The 22,531-nt window shown below is 38.0% G+C and overlaps 1 protein-coding gene across 1 annotated transcript in view; it reads right to left on the bottom strand.

The window, feature by feature from the left end:
- SAMSN1 (SAM domain, SH3 domain and nuclear localization signals 1) overlaps nucleotides 1-22,531 on the bottom strand; it is a 135,553-nt gene that overhangs the window by 87,907 nt on the left and 25,115 nt on the right. Inside the window, 2 exon segments of the mRNA XM_021679282.2 lie at nucleotides 19,997-20,083; nucleotides 22,026-22,063. Coding sequence (XP_021534957.2) covers nucleotides 19,997-20,083; nucleotides 22,026-22,063 — 125 coding nt within the window.

Genomic DNA, 22,531 nt, shown 5'->3' with positions numbered 1-22,531 from the left:
TATGTGAATATAAATATTTTTCATATGTATATTTTACTATGTATATACTATATCTTTCATATATAAATGTGCATATCTTTATTTTGCTCACATTCCTTAAATAATGTAAAAATTTTGTTAGAAATGTTAAATACCTCACTTTCTGACATTTTGCTTGACTATTAGGATGATAGAATAATTTTTAGAAACTAGCATCAATAAATTATTGAACTGGAATAGTCCTACAACCATATTTTATGAGCTGGGATGGAACTTATTGGACATCTAGTCTACCAGCCTATTTAAAAAATGAGAAAAACCAGAGAAGCTAAGTGGCTTATCCAGAGAAAGATAATTCATTAATAATAGAGCAAGGATGAGAATCAAGTATTCTGACTTTTAATCCAGTGTCCTTTCTCACAAGATTTTTATTTAGAAGCCAGCATAATTACTAATTATCTAGAATTGACAGCCAAATTAAGACCAATCAAATCCAGGGTTTTGATTATTAAATATGTTTCCCCAATAGAGGATAAGTATCAGGAAGACACTCCCCGATTTATAGGTCTATTCTCTTTCATATATATATATAAAATATATATATATTTCCTCTTTCATATAGATATATATGAGTATATGGAGATACATGAATATATAGATACCTTTTATTTTTCTTATATATTATTTATTCATATACAGATGTAATACATGAAAATATATATATATTAAACACCTCTTTAAACACACACACATATCTTCTTTCCCACATATATTTCACTACAAGGGAATTTAAATTTTTTCCAATAGTATCCCTTCCTTTCATGCAGGAGAAACTTAGGCTTACGGAAACTAAATCCAGATCACCTAACTGTCTGAATTGTGTACTCTTTATCCCACTAATGAAAAGGAAGTTGGAAAGTAACATGATAAACTTCTCATGAAGTAAAATAATTTCCCTTTGTTCTTTTTTTGTTCTTCTGATTTAGAAAACTGTTCCTCTCTCATGACCTCTTGTTTAACAAGTATTCAAATAGAAAAAGCCTGATCAGTTGATGTCTATTTCACATAATTTCTTCAACAGGGGAAATAGAGATCTTTTAAAATTAATATCTTGGTTTATTTTAAAGAAAGCCTGTAATGAACTCCCTGAAATGAAACCTCAGATAGTTTCATGTATTTTGCATTGACAATTTTTCTGAGCTTCCAAGTCTTCTGACTCTTCACTTAATTACTAAAGATTTACCAATTTTAGGCTTTAGAAATGATTTCTTTTAAATGCTCACAATACACTATTAAGTGAAAAATCAGTATGTAAATTTGTATAAAAAGTACAAACACCACTTTAAGTGGCTTTCCCCACCTCTTTAAATACCCTGCATTTTCCAAGTTTTTTTTTTTTTTAAAGGTTTTTTATTTATTTATTTGACAGAGAGAGACACAGCAAGAGAGGGAACACAAGCAGGGGGAGTGGGAGAGGGAGAAGCAGGCTTCCTGCAGAGCAGGGAGCCCGATGCGGGGCTCGATCCCAGGACCCCAGGATCATGACCTGAGCCGAAGGTAGACGGTTAACGACTGAGCCACCCAGGCACCCCCCAAGTTTTCTACAATGAACATATTTTACTCCTATAATTAGGAGAAATTCTATAATTTAAAAATATGTTTAGAATACAGGTTTTTATAATCAAATTTATTTCTACCAAGCAGAACGTAAGTACCTAAGTTTTTCCACTGTGAATTTTTCCTAGCCACTTGAAAAAAATACCTAGAGACTGGATAAAAATGAGGAAAGTTATTTTCATGGTAAAACCAAAAATAAATTGCTTTAAATGCTGAGATTATTAAAACCCCAAAGCTGTATATACGTTCTCTTCTATATAAAAGGAACTACTCTTTATTTATGACTTAAAACATACTCTAAAAATATAATCTGTAAGGTCACAATGATCAGTTAACATTTAGTAACTCAATGGACAGTAATAAAACCTAAAGAATTATGAACTAAAATCAATCAATGCAACCTATGAAAACAAACAAGTCTCATTTCAGAGAATTATTTTAATGCTTTCTTGGAACTACAACTAACTAAAAAGACAATCTGAAAATAATACATTTATATAAATGAATTGATTGAAAAAAATAATTGGTTGAAAAGTGCCATGTTGATGTTAGGTATTATATAATTGTAATTATAAAATTTATTATTTTTTAAGTAATAGAAACTAAAATTAAACAAACACTGGACCAATACTTAAAATAAGATTAAGCATAATTTTTTAATTTTTTTTATTATGTTATGTTAATCACCATACATTACATCATTAGTTTTTGATGTAGTGTTCCATGATTCATTGTTTGCGTATAACACCCAGTGCTCCATTCAGTACGTGCCCTTTTTAATACCCATCACCAGGCTAACCCATCCCCCCTCCCCTCTAGAACCCTCAGTTTGTTTTCTCAGAGTCCATAGTCTCTCATGGTTCGTCTCCCCCTCTGATTCCCCCCTTTCATTTTTCCTTTCCTACTTGAGAGGAAGCAGAAGGAGAGAGATGCCTGGGTGGCTCAGTCTGTTAAGCGTCTGCCTTCAGCTCAGGTCATGATCCCAGGGTCCTGGGATCGAGTCCCGCATCCCTCTGCCTGCCACTCCCCCTGCTTGTGTTCCTGTTCTTGCTGTCTCTCTGTCAAATAAATAAATAAAATCTTAAAAAAAAATTTAAAAAATACATCTGGAGGGGGGCACGTGGGTGTCTGCCTTGGGCTCAGGTCATGAACTCAGGGTCCTGGGATCAGTCCCCAGTCCATCTCCCTGCTCAGCGGGGAGTCTGTTTCTCCCTTTCCCTCTGCCCCTCCCCGCTGTTGCTCTCTCTCGCTCACTCGCTCTCTCAAGTAAATAAGTAAATAAATAAAATCTTAAAAAAACATCTGGAGGAAAAGGTTAATATGTGTCATGTGAGAAGTACAAATAAAATGTGATGGTTATTCACAGGAGAGAAGATTGCATAAGGTAATGTGGGGAAGGGAAATGTACTTGCCTAGAGAATTAAGAGGCATTTGAACAGTGTAATTTAGCATGTCTAACAAAGCCCTTTATGTAACAGTCTTATCTCACTATATAAATACAAATCACCTACTCAAGTTCTAACACAGGTTTCTGGCTCCTTCTGCTTCCTCTCAAGTAGATTTTGGTGTTCACAATTCTGGTCTTGGAATATAATGTGCCATACAGGCTCTATTTTCCATGGCACAAGGAAGTTAATGGCCATCTTTCCCCACTTCTGTATGGGAGGAGCCAAGACTGCTCTTTGCTTATTTACCTATATGTTGGGGTCAGTCTTTTAGTGTGGAGACACTGTGAAGTCAGTTGGGAGCTGCCTGGATTATGCAAGTCAGAGATTGCTTCCTGTGTAATATCCTCTGTTCTGAAATTTGGAAGAAGTTTCCAGAACTGTTCATTAGACTATTTCTCTTTTTGGGTACACCCTCTAGCTGACGCAAAAATGTGTGCAGTAGGAAATTTAAGTGTCAGCATACAAATTAATTAATTTTTACTAGAGTCCTAGCATACAATGAGCTATGGGTGTAGGAAATTACATGAATACAACCCTTGTACCTAGGAGTTATAGTTTAATCTGCACAATAAAGAAACAAAAAATCACCTGGTTTGATAGAACCAGCCCTGGTCTGCAGACACGGGGCTGCTTTACTGTGATGCTCTGCTTTGTGACTAGCCATGTGAACTTGAGCAAGCCACTTTGCCTCTCTGTACTTCAATCACAGGAATTCACTGTTCCTCTAACAAGTTTAGGGACATTAAAGTAGATAAGTATCTCCTTTTGTTACTTTACATCCAACTCTTGGACTTCAGAAGAATATCAGGGAAAAAATGAGAATGAGCTACTATTGATCACATATTATTAGAGCTTCAACAAGTTTTTGTATTCATCTAGTCCACTACCTTACTTTCAAAAGAAGGAAACTGAGGCACAGAAATGTGAATTTAGTAGCCCAAGAGCATAGTGGTAGCTCCAGGTCTCTTGATCTGGTTCTCTTGATTCTGTCTCTAATTAAGTTATTTCTTAGTCCTCCAAAATGCCTAGCTTTATTTTCATCTGGGAAGTCCTCTTTGTATTCATCAAGATTCAGTTGTTGTTTTTTTTTTTTCCTTCCTACAGCTCTTTGATATTTAACTAGTTATTTTTTAGAAGGCATGGAACTACCAAGGGCAGAGTACAGTAGTTTTCAGGAAATAGAAGTAATATTTAAATAGTACCTTTTCATCACCTCTTCCTACCTAGAATAGCTATCATCCCTTAGGCAAAAAACTACTGTTGAGAAGAAAACTATTAAATTTAGATGTTAACATGTTAATTATCGTTGGGAAGAGAGTGCTGTGAATGGAGATACCTTGAAACGATCATATTCATACCTACATAAAGAAACAAGATTTACTGAAGGTAGTTATTTGCCACAGAATCTGCAAGTTTATATTACATTTTAGGAAATAATAATCAAATAAATCTGTATAATTTGGCTAGCAGTGGTCCCAAAAGCAAGTCTGGAAAAATAATTGTAAAGAGGGCTTACAGTTGATTCATGTCTGTAACACTTCAAGATGTGCTGATGTCCATGAGGGTCCTGCAAATTTTCCATACCTTCTAAAACATGTATTTTCCCTGAATTTCTGTTTAGCAATGGCCCAACAAGGAAAGGAAGGTGGTTAAGGTGATCTGAGGATTTTAATATTGTAAGAGAAAGTTGGCACACAGAGATAAACTTTTTAACACTATAAAATTTTCCTTAATATCAGGAGAAATTGCTAAATTTGGGAAAACATTTTTACATAAAAACTCATTCTTTAGAGGTACTGCTTTAGGCTTAAGTCAGTAAGCTTCTCGATAAGGACGAGTCTTTTATGTTCTCTAAAAACACGTCTATGTGGCAAACTATAGAAAATTATGCTTACTGTACTATAATTATTGGGAAATTATTGGGAAACAGAAAAACCAGTTAAATAGTATTATTTGGAGAGAAGTTTCCTACCATTCCATGGGCAGTAGTCTTTGACAGTGAGATGGACTCCAGTATGAAAAGCTACTCTCTTTAGCATTAGAAAAAGAAAAGGACAAGATTGATGTTAACATTCCTTAAAAAAACAAAAGTAAAACCACACAGGTGCCAAAATAATGGAGAAAGGATCCATTTTCTCAATTTTAATAATCATCAAGTTAACAAGGTACATTGAGTACCATTTCATAAAATACATATAAAGATGAATATCTGTGTGCAGGTATGTATATATAGTATGTATACATATTATATATATAGCGGATTTGCTCCCCATCGTTCACTAACTTCAGTCCCAACACATGATCCAAAACTCAGAAGAAGTTTGGTAGAAAGAGTTAGGATCAAGAAAATGGTTTATGAAGCAGTCTATACCTTACTCCCTTTCTGCCCTTCACTATTAGGTATATAATAGGCATTGTTTTTGAAACTCTGATCAGAGTTTAAACTCAAACCAAATACACATTTGGAGTTAGGTAATATCTGGAATAATAGCACAAGATATTTTTTATTATGTGTAGTACTTGTCAATGTAAGCTCCTCACTGTTGACATCTACTTGAAAAATCCATGTACCTGGTATTAAGCAAAGGGCCTTGGATGGAGTTTACAATGGAATAGAAGGAAATTTCAAATTTTATTCTGAGAGTGAGGCCTACAATGGGATTGCAAGGAGTTTAGGGAGAGGACACAATGATCACTGAACATCTTCTGGGGGAATATGCATATGCTGTTTCATTTAATATTTATAACAATCATAAGAAATTTTTCTCATCACCATTTTACACATTTTACACATAAGGAAACTGAGACACAGAGAATTTAAACAAGTTCAAAGTCTAAAGTTATCACCCATCTAAAGGTGAAGCAAGTTTGGACTATAAAGTCCAAAGCTAAGGAAAAGTCCCACAAATTCTAGCCAAGGACCAAAAGACAAGAAGTAGAAATCAACAGAATAGCTGAAGTGACTGAAGCTAGTACTGAGTGACTGGATTTTATTTTGCCATTGGGTTTAGCATGTGGATTTGTAAAGGATTAGGCCCACATTTTCAGGTTTGTGTTACATTTTAAAGATGTCAACTAGTACTTGGTGCTTGGCACAGTGTAAGTTACCAGAATGTTTTTTCAAGCCATTTTTTGAATTTTATAATTATTTTAAAAATGAGAATAATGCTAAGGAATACCTAGATAATTCCTTTCAACCTTTTAGAATGATCAAGATGGGATAATACCCATATATATATATAAGTAAGAACTTGGCTAAGGAATAGAGTTCATTCATAAAATTCATTTGTTAAAACCAGGCAATTCTTTTTCTGTGTATAAACAAAGTTGAAATGGGGACAGCTTAACCTCTTTCCTTGTTTTAAAAGGGGGTGGAGAGATGGATGGATGGATAGATAGATAGATAGATAGATAGATAGATAGATAGATAGATGATAGATAGAGCGAACATGACTTTGGATACTAAAATAGGAAAATCTATTCTGATTTTAATTTCATTTCACCAGAGACCAAGATGTGGGTTTCATACTAACACGCAATGTTCGTTTAACACCAACTAAAACCACTCTGTAAAATCTTCTATTAAAAAAAGAGGTTATATTTTTCTTCTAGCTAACAAATAGAGCTCTACATTCTTTCTATCTGCAAATGAGTTAAAATATTGCTCTTGGGATATAGGAAAACTCCTCCATCTACAATGTCGTAATATTATTAGGTAGCTTTGGTAGTTTCAAAATATGTTCATAAATTGTTTTATACTGCTCTCTTCAAAAGGTGGGTTATAATGCCCCTCTCCTTAGTATGAGCTGGATTTAATAACTCGTCCATAACAAATAGAATAAGGTAGAAGTGATGGCATATGACTTCTGAGACTAAGTCTTAAAAGGCATCATGGTTTCCTTCTTACTCTGTGCCTTGGATCACTCGTTCTGGGGGAAGCCAAATGCCACACTCTGATATACTCCAGCAGACACATGGAAAGGCCAACAAGATGAGGTACTGATTCCTCCAAACGGCCTCCAGCAAGAAGCAGAAACCCCTGCCTAGAGTAGGGAGAGGGAGTTTGAAGACCGATAACTAATACGGTAGCAAAGTTATATAATGGATAAGAAAGTACTTGAAAATAAGAATGATGCGGGCGCCTGGGTGGCTCAGTTGGTTAAGCAACTGCCTTTGGCTCAGGTCATGATCCTGGAGTCCCGGGATCGAGTCCCGCATCGGGCTCCCTGCTCGGCAGGGAGTGTGCTTCTCCCTCTGACTCTCCTCCCTCTCATGCTCTCTGTCTCTCATTCTCTCTCTCAAATAAATAAATAAAATCTTTAAAAAAAAAAAAAGAAAATAAGAATGATGCACAACATAATTTGTTCATTTTTATATTACATCATACACAAAAGTTAAACAACCTGTCGTTTTGGCCTGTTTTTTTTCCTGCCTTAGAGTTTGTTCACACCTTTGACTAGAACCACCCCAAATTTGTCTGATGAAACCTAATGAGGGACCCGCCTCTCCCAGTTCACAGCACAACCTTATTTTCCCAGTCACCTCGTGTCAAGCCACCTCAGTTAAGCTCACCAAAAAGCAGTCCCACTTTGATCCAGTCCACACATTTTTTTCCAACAATGGTGTGCTGTATTGGATACAGTTTTTTTTTTAAGATTTTTTTATTTATTTGACAGAGACACAGCAAGAGAGGGAACACAAGCAGGGGGAGTGGGAGAGGGAGAAGCAGGCTTTCCGCGGAGCAGGGAGCCCGATGTGGGGCTCCATCCCAGGACCCTGGGATCATGACCTGAGCCGAAGGCAGACGCTTAATGACTGAGCCACCTAGGCGCCCCTGTATTGGATATAGTTTCAAGTCTCTATGTTGCCAATGGGCTGTATGTAGCCAAGAGGTGTTTTTTTGTTTTTTTTGTTGTTGTTGTTACTAATCCAATTTTCTCTCAAGGACTAAATGACTAACTCTCAGCTCTAGATGCTGATTACCCTGGAGGAGGCTGGTCTAGATTGCACAGTCAGGGCTGAGTTGAGACACGCTCTAACTGTGCTCAAGGTTTGGTTGAATATCGTACAGCAATTAGGGCTCGGCACTAGCAGAAGTGGCAGTTATACAAATAAAGTGTATCCATGAGGAATACGTTCAGCTTTGAGGAACAGAAAACCCAACCATAGTGGCTTAAACAAGTGTGGGGCTTATGATTCCTCACAACAAGGAGTCTGAATATAGGCAGTCCAGCGCTGATGCAGTAACCCAAGAGTGTCCCCGAGGAATCAGGTTCTGTGCCTTTGCCTGCTCCACCATTCTTTTTTTTTTTTTTTTAATATTTTATTTATTTATCTGACAGAGTGAGAGAGAGAGCATAAGCAGGGGAAGTGGCAGGCAGAGGGAGAAGCAGGCTCCCCACTGAGCAGGGAGCCCGATGTGGGGCTCGATCCCAGGACTCCAGGATCATGACCTAAGCTGAAAGCAGACACTTAACTGACTGGCCCCCCCCCAGGCACTCCCCTGGTCCACTATTCTTAACATGTGCCTTTTGCCCTTTGGTGAAAGGACAGCTGCAAACTCAGCAGATACCATGTCCCAGCTTCCAGCAAGAAAAGAGCAAAGGACAAAACTTTCTCCTCAGGAGGATTTGCTTCCCCCTCCTCCCGCCCCCAACCCCCCCGAATAGAAAACCCTCCCCAGGCATTTCTCACTACAATTCCCTGGTCAGAACTGGATCTCATGACCACCCTAACTAAAGGGGAGGCTGAGAATTCAAATACGTAAGCTTTGCAGTCTCCAAAGAAAAGGACATCAAAGGAGAAATTGGATGAAATGGGTGCAAAGTGATCTAACCCTTAGAAGAGAACCTAACCCACATTTACATACACACACATATTTTTAAAAATTAATTCACGCAGCAACACTTTTTCCACTGAAGCAGCTTAGGGAGAAAATGTTTTGGTGCAGTCCTGGGTGGGGGTGCTTGACGGGGCTTAATATCACCAGCACTGAAAGTAATAAATGTTATCCCTCTTTTCTATCATGAATATGAATGACGCTCTGAAGGCTGAAAGCAACCTAGGAATTTACGTGAGAAATGAGGCATGAAACATTTTTGAAAATATATTAGTCCAAAGTCTGTATTACTGCATATTTTATACCCTTTTCAATATGCTACAAAAGGTCTGAGCCATCAACTGAATGCTGCCAGAAAAGAACAAATAAGACCAAGGATACAAAAATAAATGCTGGGAGTCAAATGGTCGGTATAATGATCACAGTACCGGGCAGATAGCTTTGCTTCAAACTCTCCCCATCGGCATTTGTCCTGCAAGGTGGGTTCTCCAGCAAGTTTATCCCAGGCCAAGCAGTCAGAAATATTCATGGAACTAAATCGGTATTGGAGAGAGAATTCCATAAACGCTTCCCGCCCCCACCTCCTGCCCCTTGGTTCCTTGTACTTTCTTCTATGCCTGAAATCTGTCCTCTTATTTTTAGAACATGAAGGAAACATGTCTAGTTGAGGGGTTCCTGATTGGGAATTCAGTTAATGTTTAAATTTTGTATTATGAATGTTTTTATTGTCCAAAGTATATTTTTGCAGGCATAGTCCTGTGATAATTACTATGAATATATTTTACGTCCGATGAACTTTATCCCATGTTCATGATATTCAGCAAAATGGCCAGCCATATGAAAATGTGTGCCCTGTTAAGATACTATTCATTATTTTAATCCTTTCTACTTTTACATGATTTTAAAAAGTTCTACAATGAATATGTATCATTCTCACAATAGGAAACAAAAACCAGCTTCGGTTTTTCCATGAGGCTATTGTCTTCTCAGACCAGACATGAGCCAAGTTTGGGCTTGTAAAGTGAAATTTCATGAGGCATCATGTCTGTAGTCAAGTGCCCATCAATCAGCTGTCTGGATGCCATAGAGTCTCATGGTTCATGTACTTAGCATCATCATTTCACTCATAAAAATACCTATTCCTAGCCCCAGCCATGGTGATTCAGTTAGACAGGGTGAGGCTCAGAAGTCTGCACTTTTAACAAGTACCCGCATTCTTTTTTTTTTTTTGAGAGATTGAGAGCACGCATGAGCGAGGTGGGGGGCAGAGGGAGAGAGAGAATCCTCAGCAGACTCCACCCCCAGCAAGGAGCCCCATGCAGGGCTCGATCTCATGACCCTGAGGTCATGACCTGAGCCCAAGTCAAGAGTCAGGTGCCCCCAAGTCCCCTTAGTCTGATACAGACAGTCCCCAGGCCACAGTGGAGAAACACTGCTCTGAGAAGTCATTTGCTCACTTGATGAGAGGCCAGTCTATGCCAAAGTCCATTCTTACAGCTCCCACTGATAAGCCAGTCTGCCCCCTCACACCAGAGCACGGTGCCCTCTCTGCCCCACCTTTCAAAGAATAAACTCTTTTTACTTTTTCTCAGTCACAAGGAGTTAACAGGTTAATAGTTTGCATAACACTTAATAATACTTCACTAAAGTATTCTGTCATACAGGAAAAGTGTTTTTTTAATATATTTTTAAAGATTTTGTTTATTTATTTAAGAGAGAGCAAAAGCAAGAGAGAGCACAGAGGGAGAGAGAGAAGCAGACTTGCCGTTGAAAGGAGAGCCTGATGAGGGGCTCGATCCCAGGACCCTGAGATCATGACCTGAGCTGAAGGCAGATGCTTAACTGACTGAGCCACCCAGGCGCCCCAGAGTGTTTCTTAATTAGTTAAATTCAACTGCATGCCCACCATGAATAAGAAGAGAGATATTAGGGGCGCCTGGGTGGCTTAAGTGGCTCAATTGTTAAGCGTCTGCCTTAGGCTCAGGTCAAGGTCCCAGGGTCCTGGGATTGAGCTCCGCATTGGGCTCCCTGCTCTGCGGGAGGCCTGTTTCTCCCTCTCCCACTCCCCCTGCTTGTGTTCCCTCTCTTGCTGTGTCTCTCTCTGTCAAATAAATAAATAAAATCTTAAAAAAAAAAGAGAGAGATATTAAAGATAGATGAGACCAACCTCTACTCCCAAATGAAGATTTCTAGATTAGATATCTCCTGCTTTCTGTCACTGCTTATGAATTCCCTCAACTGATCTTTAGTGATAAACTACACAGTACAAGTGAGTGGTTACTATTCTAGAAGGATCATTTCTTAGCCAATGAAAATGCCAGAAGGATTGGGGTAGCAAAGATTTATCTTTAACCCTCCTACAAAGTTTTTACATCATTTTCTTCATTCTCAGAGATGGTTCTATTTTTTTACTAAAAACCTAAAGAAGGACTTCTCTTGGCACCACACATGTCTGGGGAGCTCTCACTGTAAATCGGCCTTCATTTATTTCCTGGCCATCAGACACTGTTTACTTAGATACTATATCTAAGGTTTCATCTAAATTTAGGAGAATGAGACTGCAGATTTCAGAAATAATCTGCCAGCCGTGCTTGTGAAAGTGTCGTAAAGCCCTTGCAAAGAGTAAAAGGAGGAGGAAAGGGGAAGGAGGAGAGAAAAGAGGAGCCTCAGGGACGACCACAATTAAACCTTTTTAAGCATCTCCTAAATGCCAGCCATGCAGCGAAGTGCTTTAAAATAGAGTACCTCTTTCAATCCTCCTGACAGTCAGGAAAGAAAGGTTCTTTATAGACCAACTTTACAGATCATGAAAACTGAGGCAGAGAGAGATTAGTAAATTGCCCCAAATCACAGAGTTACTAAGGGCCAAACTAGGATTCAGAGCTCTGTTTCCAGAACTCTCCACCATGCACTGCAGGAGATTTCGCCGGTTGAAGGCACTCAGGCAATGTGGTGCAGCCCCCTCGGGAGCTCACTACTATTACTCTGGCAGCATCCAAACCGCCAGGAGAAACCGTGGCTGATCACAAGTTACAGTCCACTGTCCAATCCATCGGAAGGCCTCCGACAGCCTCAGAAATCAGGCTGGATTTAGGAATGTGAGCTTCCTTTCCTCACCAAATCAGCCCCTCACAATTCAGATGCTGTATCCTGTCTTCCAATTGATCAGTCTACTGCACCGAGGAAGGCCAGTTCTAAATTTCCTACTAAAACTATCAGAATGATGAAAGAGAACATGATGGGCTGTCAGAAAAATATCAAAAATCAGTATGATGCTTGAGTTGGCCTGACTGGCTCATATACTGTTTTTCATTACAAGGTGAATAGGAACTATTTGGCTGTTAATTAATGTTATGTTATTATTATGAGGGAGGCCCAAGGTTCAGACATTCTTAATTGCCTGAACTCCTGGGCTAATTAATGCAATTTATAAGGGATATGTCAGGAATAACAGTATATGTTTTTATATCAAACGTAAAAACATGAGGGATGTGCCCCTCACTGAAGGTTGCCAGATAGTTCTAAGCACTTAACATAGGTCTTGTCAGAGAAAATCCCAGTACATTAATTTAACAGGCTCAGAGTTACTTATCAAAAGGCTGTAAGGCATAATGTTTTGCATAATCAAAATGGTTTATTAACTCAAGTCATCATTTGATTTTTTCATTTATATTCCAATTCACAGAGATACAAGCATATCAATTACAAAAACAACCTGTAATACCTAAATACAAAATAGCTACAAGGCTAAGTATTGTACACTGCGTCTAGAATATTACAGAGCTCAATAACAAGATGATTTTCACAAAACACACGCCAAGTGTTGATTATTCACATTACCTGACAGGAAATACCTGGTGGTTTTTTTCCTTGAAAAGTATGTATGTTATTACTCAAAAAAAAATCATCTTCATTTAGATCTATGAAAAGAGATAAATGTTATATGTAGATTATCAGAAATTACAGGATTTAAGAAGTTTAAGTGCAATTTAATACTCATTATACTTTTCATTAATCTATTAAGGTACTATATTGCCCAGATCATAAATCTTTTTCTTAAAGATATGTTATTCTCACAAGAAACAGATCAAAATAAAATACAAATTTAACAAAGTAAAAATGAAGAATGCCACTGGCCACCTGAGTATCTGAGCAAGCCACAGAACCTCTCTGGGACTCAGTTTCCCTGTCAGTAATAAAAGAGTAGCATACAACCTACTAAAGCCATGTCTAACTCCAAAATGCTATGATTCCACGAAGTTATCACCTCACCTGATTCTGTTAAACTAGGCTTTCCACCCCTGGCATTTTGAGTTTCATTAGCTTATAGATGTCTTCTCAACATGGATTATTTTGTTGAAATTGTTCCATGCACGCTTTAGTAAAGGGCTTGCAATGTGGCATCCATTTGCTTGCAGCTACATGAAACCTTTCAAAAAGTAGTAGCATTTCCCTATCAGGCACTGGAAAAGGGCCTCCCTTTATTTAAATCTGAAATGCACCTGTGCTAAAAGAGGACAGAACTTTAGGGTTCCCTTAATCCAAGCCCCTTAGTACCCGAAGAGGATACTGCGACCGCAGAAATCACTCCCTTCACCTTCATGCTTTACTTACAATCACTGCTTCTGTTTCCTGCTATTTCTCATTCTCAGATTCCACGGGGGGGGGGGGGTCGAGGGAGTAGGCAAGGCCTACCCTCCACGCACAGTAAAAAACGGGGGCAGGTTCTCCTCCAAAGCCCCATCTTAGCAATAGTGAAAAGATAGTTTAAATTCACAGCTCAGTCTCAGAGTTATGTATATAGATAACAATATTTAAAATCAGAATAACTACACAAGATTCCAGAAAATACTTAAATGTTATTATAAGCTGGTTTTGTGATCTGACTCTTTGAAACCAGATCTTCCATTACAGCATCAGAATGCAGGAAGCGGTTTGGGCAATGTTTTTCTTGTCCTTTTTTTTTTTTTTTTTTAAGTCTTTGTATTTAGAAAAAAAAATTTCTGTCCTCTCTTCCTTCATTTCTTTTCATCTCTTCCCTTTAGATTCCTTTAACATGAATTTTTGGAGAAACTCCCTCTATAGTTATCCTTCTGGATAGAGGAAAAGAACATAGAGTGGTCACCTGTATTCTCGAATCTGGAAGCAGCTGAGGCATATGCACAACACACTTACATCACTTAAATAGCGACGCAAAGTAGTAAAATGAGTGATTCAGATGCTGCTCTGGGGAGAGATCACTATGAGTCAGGCTACTCCTGGAAGAGGTAGGACCCCAATGGTAGCTTGAAGAGTGGGTGTAGTTTGGAAAGGCAGAAGAAAAGGAAAAATTACAACTATAGCAGCAGTGTGACGACCACTAGCCTCTGGTGTGGAATAAGTGGAACGCACTTAAGTATAGAGACTGAAATTGGTCAAGTGACAGGCAATTCTGAATATAGCATAGGAGGAGATAGGGCTGGAACGGTAGATAAAGTGAAATTTTAAAGAACCTTGAGCGCCAGGTGGAGGAATTTGGACATAACCTGCTAGACCGATGCTGCAAATATAAATATATCTGCAGGAGTCAAATAAGTAACTTAACTAAATGAGGTAATTTTGTCAGGGAGATAATGAAAGATCTGTGGTGAGCTGAAGGGTCACCACTGCTAAAGGGCGGCCATTGCTCTCTGCTTTCCCAACCAAAATCACTTCAGACTTTGAACCCAGGATTGTCGGTTTCCCTTATGTTTTTCAAGAGAGAATAAATATGGGCGCCTGGGTGGCTCAGTTGGTTAAGCGACTGCCTTCGGCTCAGGTCATGATCCTGGAGTCCCGGGATCGAGTCCCGCATCGGGCTCCCTGCTCGGCGGGGAGCCTGCTTCTCCCTCTGACCCTCCCCCCTCTCATGTACTCGCTCTCTCTCATTCTCTCTCTCTCAAATAAATAAATAAAATCTTTAAAAAAAAAAGAGAGAGAATAAGTATATGGATCTTGATGTAAAATTTCCTGATTTTTAAAATATAGTATGGTTTAAAGAAGCTTTTTTCAGAATAAATTCAGTTACAGAGTTACCAGTATGTGGCCTCTGCTGTAGAAAAAGGAGGACCTTCAAGGGTCTTGGACTAAGGAAGAAGCATTAGAAAAATGGTATTTTATAAGGATTAGCTGTTTGTTTGTGGTCTTATACATTTTTATTTATTTGCAATCTCCCAAATATTGCCTTATAAGAGAATATTTATAAAAACAGAAGCAATCTGGTCCTAAGTAGCAACAAAGTTGCAATAGTTGAATTAGGCAATATGCAGTTGTACTATCCATAGATGGCCACAGAAATCTCTCTCACACCACATGTTCTGCAATGTGAATTTGGCACACCTCCATCAAGAATTAGAGTTCAATTCTCCTCTTATTGAACTGAGCTGATCTTAGTAACTCACTTGTCACAGGACAATGCAGTGGAAATGATGCTTTGTGACCCCCCAAAACTAGGTCAGAAGAAGCCTTGCAGCTTCTGCCTTGTTCATTTGAGATGCTCACTTTCCAGACACTTCCTCCCAGGATGTGTGAAGCTCCCTCTCATATCTCCTTCCCTCTTGCAACCCAGTCCTTGCTGGGTTGGGGGGGGCGGGTGGCGGCTTAAGTCACTTGGAGAGGCTACATATTGGAAGTCTCCACCAAGCCCAGCCTGCAAGTTATCCCAGAACAGGTGCCAAATATATAAGTGGAATGGTCTCTCTAGATGATTCAAGCCACCAAATATTTAAGTCCTCTCCAGTCCTTCAAATCCTCCCAGAAGAAGCCTCAGATACCATGAAGCACTGCCTTGAATGAATTCCACAAAATCCACGAGCCTAATAAAATGTTTGATGCCGTTAAAATTTGGGGTGGTTTGTTTGCAGCAACAAGATTATCAGAACATGCATAAACTATAAACTACGTGAGTCACAAACAACAGTGTACGTAGGAATGCACCATTCAACATAAACATTCAGACTCCAACTGCCCCTCAAATGCAGATGTGGGGAAGAAATGAGATCAGGTAAAAAAGCAATTATTTCTTTTTTTTTTTTTAAAGATTTTATTTATTTGACAGAGAGAGACACAGCGAGAGAGGGAACACAAGCAGGGGGAGTGGGAGAGGGAGAAGCAGGCTTCCCGCGGAGCAGGGAGCCCGATGCGGGGCTCGATCCCAGGACCCTGGGATCATGACCTGAGCCGAAGGCAGACGCTTAACGACTGAGCCACCCAGGCGCCCCAAAAAGCAATTATTTCTAATCAGGTTTTAGGTGATTCTAATGAAGATACTCCTGACCATACTCAGGTAACTATAATCCTAGGAAGAACTCCCCTAAAGAACTGAAGGGAGACTCATTTGTCCAAAACACTACGATGCTGAGTGTTCTCATCACTCGATTCAGAAAGCCCTCCTTGGAAGCAAGAGGCCCGCTCACAGGAGCCTTTGCTCAGGGAGTTTAGTCCCACATGATAAGCAGGTGTTCAGGTGTGCAATAGGGCTTCTCTCTGTCACTCCTCACGTGAGCCAGTCTAACCAGAGTTAAATTACATGGTCTTGGGAAACAATTTTTAAATTAGATGGTGGTCCCTGAAAATTAAACAGAATAGTAAATACATTTGTGACTTTATATATTTGCCATCCTGAAAGTGAGGGTATCAAGCCAAAAAAGAAAGAGAATTAATAAGGTCTGGAAGAATCAAGCCAGAATATTTATATGCTTACTCTGAAGAGGCTGGCCAAGTAATAATATTGACTAGAATTCAGGAAAGAAGGTTTCAAACCAATGGCAATTCAAATGTGAAACTGGAAGGCCCTAATAACATCCCTCCTATAATAGGATTTTTGATAATGAATCTCATCAAAATCATATGTAAGGAGTATTTATTTTTAAAATAATTTGAAAGCAGTGTGGGTGAAATTAATATTCCCTTCAGTACTAACCACGTTTCTTGTTCTAACAGGCCAATTATTATTTTTATTTTTATTTTTATTTTTTTTGCCTATTTTCTGTTTTATGGAATAGTCTGTCATAGTCACACTGTCTGAAAAATCTCTAAGTATGTTTTGTTTCCTTTTTACTATTTTTAAAAAAATTTTGCTTTGCTTTTATTCTTTGTACTTTCTGACATAAAATATAAAAACCTTGTTCGTGATACTACCTTTACTTAAATCAAAACTTGATCTTAGGTAAACTCCAATTCACAGATTTTAAAGTTTGTTCTTTTCAGGCTTAATTTAGTTTCTTCATAAAACTAAGGCCAAAATCAATTTTAAAATTTTAAAATTGATTTTTATTTACTCTAATGAATATTATGAATATCCTGCCTGTTTATGATGCTGAAACTACAATGAATGTGAATTACAGATTCATTTTCCTCGATACCTCAGCTACGCCAGGGCTTTAGTCGTAAGATCCTGAGCACTAATTTATCCTTCATTTACTTTACAGATGTAGTCTCTTTTAGCAGCACAGATGAAGGTTTCGATAAAGCTCTTCTTAGAAGAAGGAAATCGGCTAGATAAACTAAAAATATTATGCTTCTGGCACTCAACGTATTCTGATAAATTTTGTCTTAACTGACATAACACAGTCATATTATTGAGCTACGTGAATATCTTTATGATTCAAACACCAGGAAAAATCCTTGCTAAACAGACTGCTGAATCTCAGATCTGTACCTCTGAAACAAATAATGCAATATATGTTAAGGAAAAAAAAAAAAGAAGAAGAAGAAGGTAGCGGGAGGGGAAGAATGAAGCGGGGGAAATCGGAGGGGTAGACGAACCATGAGAGACGATGGACTCTGAAAAACAAACAGGGTTCTAGAGGGGAGGGGGGTGGGAGGATGGGTTAGCCTGGTGGTGGGTATTGAGGAGGGCACGTTCTGCATGGAGCACAGGGTGTTATGCACAAACAATGAATCATGGAACACTTCATCTAAAACTAATGATGTAATAATGTATGGGGATTAACATAAGAATAAAAAAAATTAAAAAAAAAAATCCTTGCTAAACATAACCCGTGGATGTTTCTTTCATTGGGCCCCAATACTCTTTAGGCCTGAAACGCTGTTGATATGTGTCATGCACAAATACCATTTTGAAATTGAGAGAAATGGCTTTTTTTTGTTGTTTTTTCTTGGAGTTTGTAACAGATTCCTTAGGAGTTAGTGCCACTCCTACCATTTAATTCCCTGTATATTTTCTTCTATTTTTATTGAGGCTGTCTTTAAAATTTCATCATACATGTTCAATAAAATAATGGGCTCTGGCCATGGCGATGAGGCACCTTCTGGTTTTCCTCTCCCTAAACTTGACAGACTGCCTATCCTCAGACACAGTAAACCTCTCTTAAGTAATTATGCAATTAACAGTTGAAAAGTAGTGTTTAAAAATGAGAAAGAAATATTATGGGTTGATGGGTAGGGCACTAATTGCCTAGAAATACTCTGAGCTTTCCAAGTGAAGCTCCTTCACCCATAAAATTCAAGTCCACAACCTGTGGCCCTCCCTCCCCCACTGAATTTCTCCCTTCAGTTTACAGTGGCACGGCTATGGTGTCGGGCCATCAGCTCTTCCTCGCACAGCATGAATCCCTAGGAAACGTCCTGTGACTCTGCTGCTACGGTTGAAATGTCAGCTGAAATTTTAGACACACACACACACACACACACACTCACACACACTCTCACACACACACACACACACGCACACACACACACGAATATACGGTAGCTCAAGATTCAGAAGTAACCAAAGCTGAGAAGGTTTCTGTAAAGGCTTGCTTTTTTCTTCTCTGATAAAGAGCACATCACTAATCAGAAATACCCCACCATAAGCCAAGATTTTTTTGGCTATGATAGAATTACCTGCCTATGACTCCTAAATTTAAAAAAAAAAAAAAAATCAGAGAAAGGCAGTTTTAGCAGATTGAATTTTTGAAGAAACTTATGACAAAATTTATAACTCAAAATAATCTATAGTACAATGATAACTTCTTGATCCATCGATCAATATACAATAATCTAAAAATCACATGTGTTTATTAAAGGGACAGAGGATGGATTATGTAGATGAATGACTAATCTATAGAAAGTGTGAATGAACATAGCTGGCATCCATAAGGTAAAGATACAGTCCAATCAAACCATGATCTTATTAAGATATTTCCCATGTTGTGATTAAAAGAAAATATCTGAATCCCAAAATGTTTCACTATTAAAAAATTCAGTTAAAAATTATTCCCGCAAATGTTACATCACCTTGAATAAAATTGAAATATTTCAAAATAAATTATTTTCATAAATAATTACTTAGTAAATCTAAGGGCACTCTTAAATAAAAGGTAAAACCTGGACAGAATATATAATCAAATCACTAAACTCATGATAAATATGCATGATAATTCCCTTTGTTCCAAGATACTAAAAAATGTCTTTAATTAAAAACTAGAAACTCTTAAATAATCAATAACTAACATAATCAATTATTTCTTGTTCCAGTAACATTAGAGGGAGAATACCAAGCAGATCAACTTTTTATGCTGTTGTTCATCTTTGTGAACTCTGAAGACTTTTTGTTTTATTCATTACCTTCCCCAAGTTAAATAATTTTAATTTTGAAGTCATTTATCATTAATAAATTTTCCTACACCTAGCTGCTTATTTTCTCTTCTTGGGAATTTTAAAATTATGAAATGATACAATTTTGTATTAATAATCAAGGTTACTCTTCTATATTTTTAGGGAAAACAAATGCTTTAACAACTGTTAATATATTGATGTTATTTAGAGAATTTTTCTATGTGCTGATTTTTAATACATTTAAAAAAATTCTTATAGACATCAAAGACTTTCAAATATTATTGGCAATTAATTCTTTGCTTCCACAGTCAACCTAATTAGATTTGACTTCCTTTCTATATGTCTGTACGTATCTAGGCACACCTGGACACACTATTAATAACATATACTTCCTATTCTAGTTGTCTTTCCTTTTTAAAGTAGACCACAATGCCCTGCTTATTTTAATAGGGAAAGATGTAAATTTTTCTTACCTACCCTTTAAACTACTTTCAGAAAATGTGAAGTCAGCTGAACTGAATTTAGCAATTACCTTTTAGCTGACAGAGTCTTCTGATGTGGGCATCATTCTCAGGCTTGCAGGGTTCCGGCCAGATTGTGTCATTCATTGTTTTTCTTTCTAAAATAAAGCAGAAAATTGGTTAGCAGAATTCACAGTAACATCTGTCCAGTAACTGTAAGAAATTTGAAATCAAAACAAGATCAGCACACAGTTGTAACTTGGTTAAGTGACAGGAGAGCTCTGTGGTCCATCCTGGAGAGTTCTACTGCCTGACGGACAATCCCAAGTGTCCTGTGGGCCCCCATTTATTTCCATAAACTACATAAGCACCCAAGCATATGTGGTAGGATGCTACTATTGAAATACCTGTTGATGGTTTGTGATTACATTATTCTTGGAAGGATTTTTTCCTGAATTAACATTTATGTTTTTATGCTTAGTTCAAGGGTCCCCACCCTCCACATTCCTCATCATTTGTAACAAAATGATCAAGTGTGTGGAGAGAACACTAGCTGTGATGGTTTTAAGAAACAAGTCTTGAGTGGAAGAACGATGACTTACTTGGTCTTGTCCTCCCACCACCTAGAGCAGGGCCTCGACATGCGGTGAAGAACTGAACTGTGCTAACATGAAGAATTAGAATCGCTTCTCATCTCCTCACCAAAGATGATCATTCCACATGTCATGTCATCGTACTGATCAAGCAAATGTGAGATAATGCACCCAAAGCATCACATGGAAACAAAGTCAGCACGCCTGTGCTGTTTTTAAAGACACTATTTACTCTCATATTTGACTACAGGAAGGCAGTCGAGCATCAAGAATTATGTTAGGATGGAAATCTCTATAGCCCTGTGTTTACAAATTGCATAGCAGGTTATGAGAATAAATCTAGATGGAAAATAAAATTTTGCCTTACTTCCTTATATTTAAGACTATACATTATTTAAATCAGGGCTAATATTCAAACTATTTAACAACTAGTTGCCCACAGGGCCTTGATTAGTGAGACAGGACACAACTCTGTGGATGCTGCCACCTGAAGAATATCAGACCTGATTAAAATGCAGACACCCTTGGAAGATGCATCCATTGATGATCATCACCTTGGTCTGGATGAGCTTTTCAGATCTACCCAGGAGACTGGTTTTTGAAAAGACAGGGGAAGGAGTTTGAGCATCCAACTCCTAGACTCTACTGGGCAGAAAGGGCACTCACAAGTTTAACAAACCTCATTAAAAATAAATTATTGCCTGGGCGCCTGGGTGGCTCAGTCAGTTAAGCAAGCATCTGCCATCAGCTCAGGTCATGATCTCGGGATCCTGGGATCAAGCCCCACATCGGGCTCCCCGCTGAGCAGGAAGCCCGACGCAGGACTCGATCCCAGGACACTGGGATCATGACTCGAGCTGAAGGCAGATGCTCAACCAACTGAGCCACCCAGGCGCCCCTAATCCAGATGTTTTGCCACTGCGACTATTTTATAATTAGTGACACTATATTCTGTAAGAGAAGGAGAGATGTTATCCGTTAGCTTTCTAAAAGTGATTAATAGAATGAGATGTTTACTTCAGAATTAAAATACAAATCAAGCCAATGGCCTTTATTATAACTACGGAAACTGTAATCACAGAAACTACAGAAAAGTTCTGGTTTTTGAAATGCTGTGGAAGAGTCTTTTGTAACACATTTTTTATTTCTTTTTATTCACTCCTAGATTCATATACCTGAAAAGATACGGAAGAGGTCACCTTGACCATGGCCAGCCAAGCTAACATTGGGAAGCCGGAAGATAATCAGCCAATAAACCATCAAAGAGAATTATATTTTTAATGTAAAAGGAAATTATTCCGAATAAATCAACGATTTCTTTGTCTTAGCCATTTATAGTTAGAATGGAACCACCTTCCTTTTTAAAAATTTCTTCTATAGAATTCAAAGACAACTCAATTTGACTTTCATTAATCAATTATTGTTGCTGTATGGAAGTGGCAGAAGAAAAGAAGTTTTAGAGAAACAGAACAGATTATCTGCATGAGTAATCTTCTAAATTACTAACCAAATCCTTTGTTTTCAGACATAGATCTCTGGATTGACCTAGAAGAATAAAAGAAACAGATATTTAAGTCTACATCTAGTAAATAGTATTTTTAATCAAACAGAAATTAGATTACCTAGACATGCTTGCAATATGTTTGAGAGCAGAAATATATTCTACCTCTAACTAAGGTCTATATATAGCCCTGAATTTTCCTGACCCTAGATGGCAAAGAACAGTTAATATAAGTATAATCTTGGCCTGGAAATTTCCATGCAATTTGCAGAAATTTCCATGCAACATTCATAAAACCCACACACAAAAAAAGTGGGCCATTTTTACATGACTGTATCTCAAGATAATCAATATAGTTGATGTGGACAAGCTCTTTTTGAAATAATTCCATTCAATAAATACAGAAAGAATGAATATAATCATGTACAATCCCCAGTGAAATGATAGATCTGGGCAGTAATCAACAATTGCTGTTAAAACTTTTCATTGAAAGGCTGAAGGGCAACTTTGTG

The sequence above is a fragment of the Neomonachus schauinslandi genome, chromosome 1, assembly GCF_002201575.2.
Source record: "Neomonachus schauinslandi chromosome 1, ASM220157v2, whole genome shotgun sequence".
Taxonomy (NCBI): domain Eukaryota; kingdom Metazoa; phylum Chordata; class Mammalia; order Carnivora; family Phocidae; genus Neomonachus; species Neomonachus schauinslandi.
This window is presented reverse-complemented; position numbering and strand designations above follow the sequence as displayed.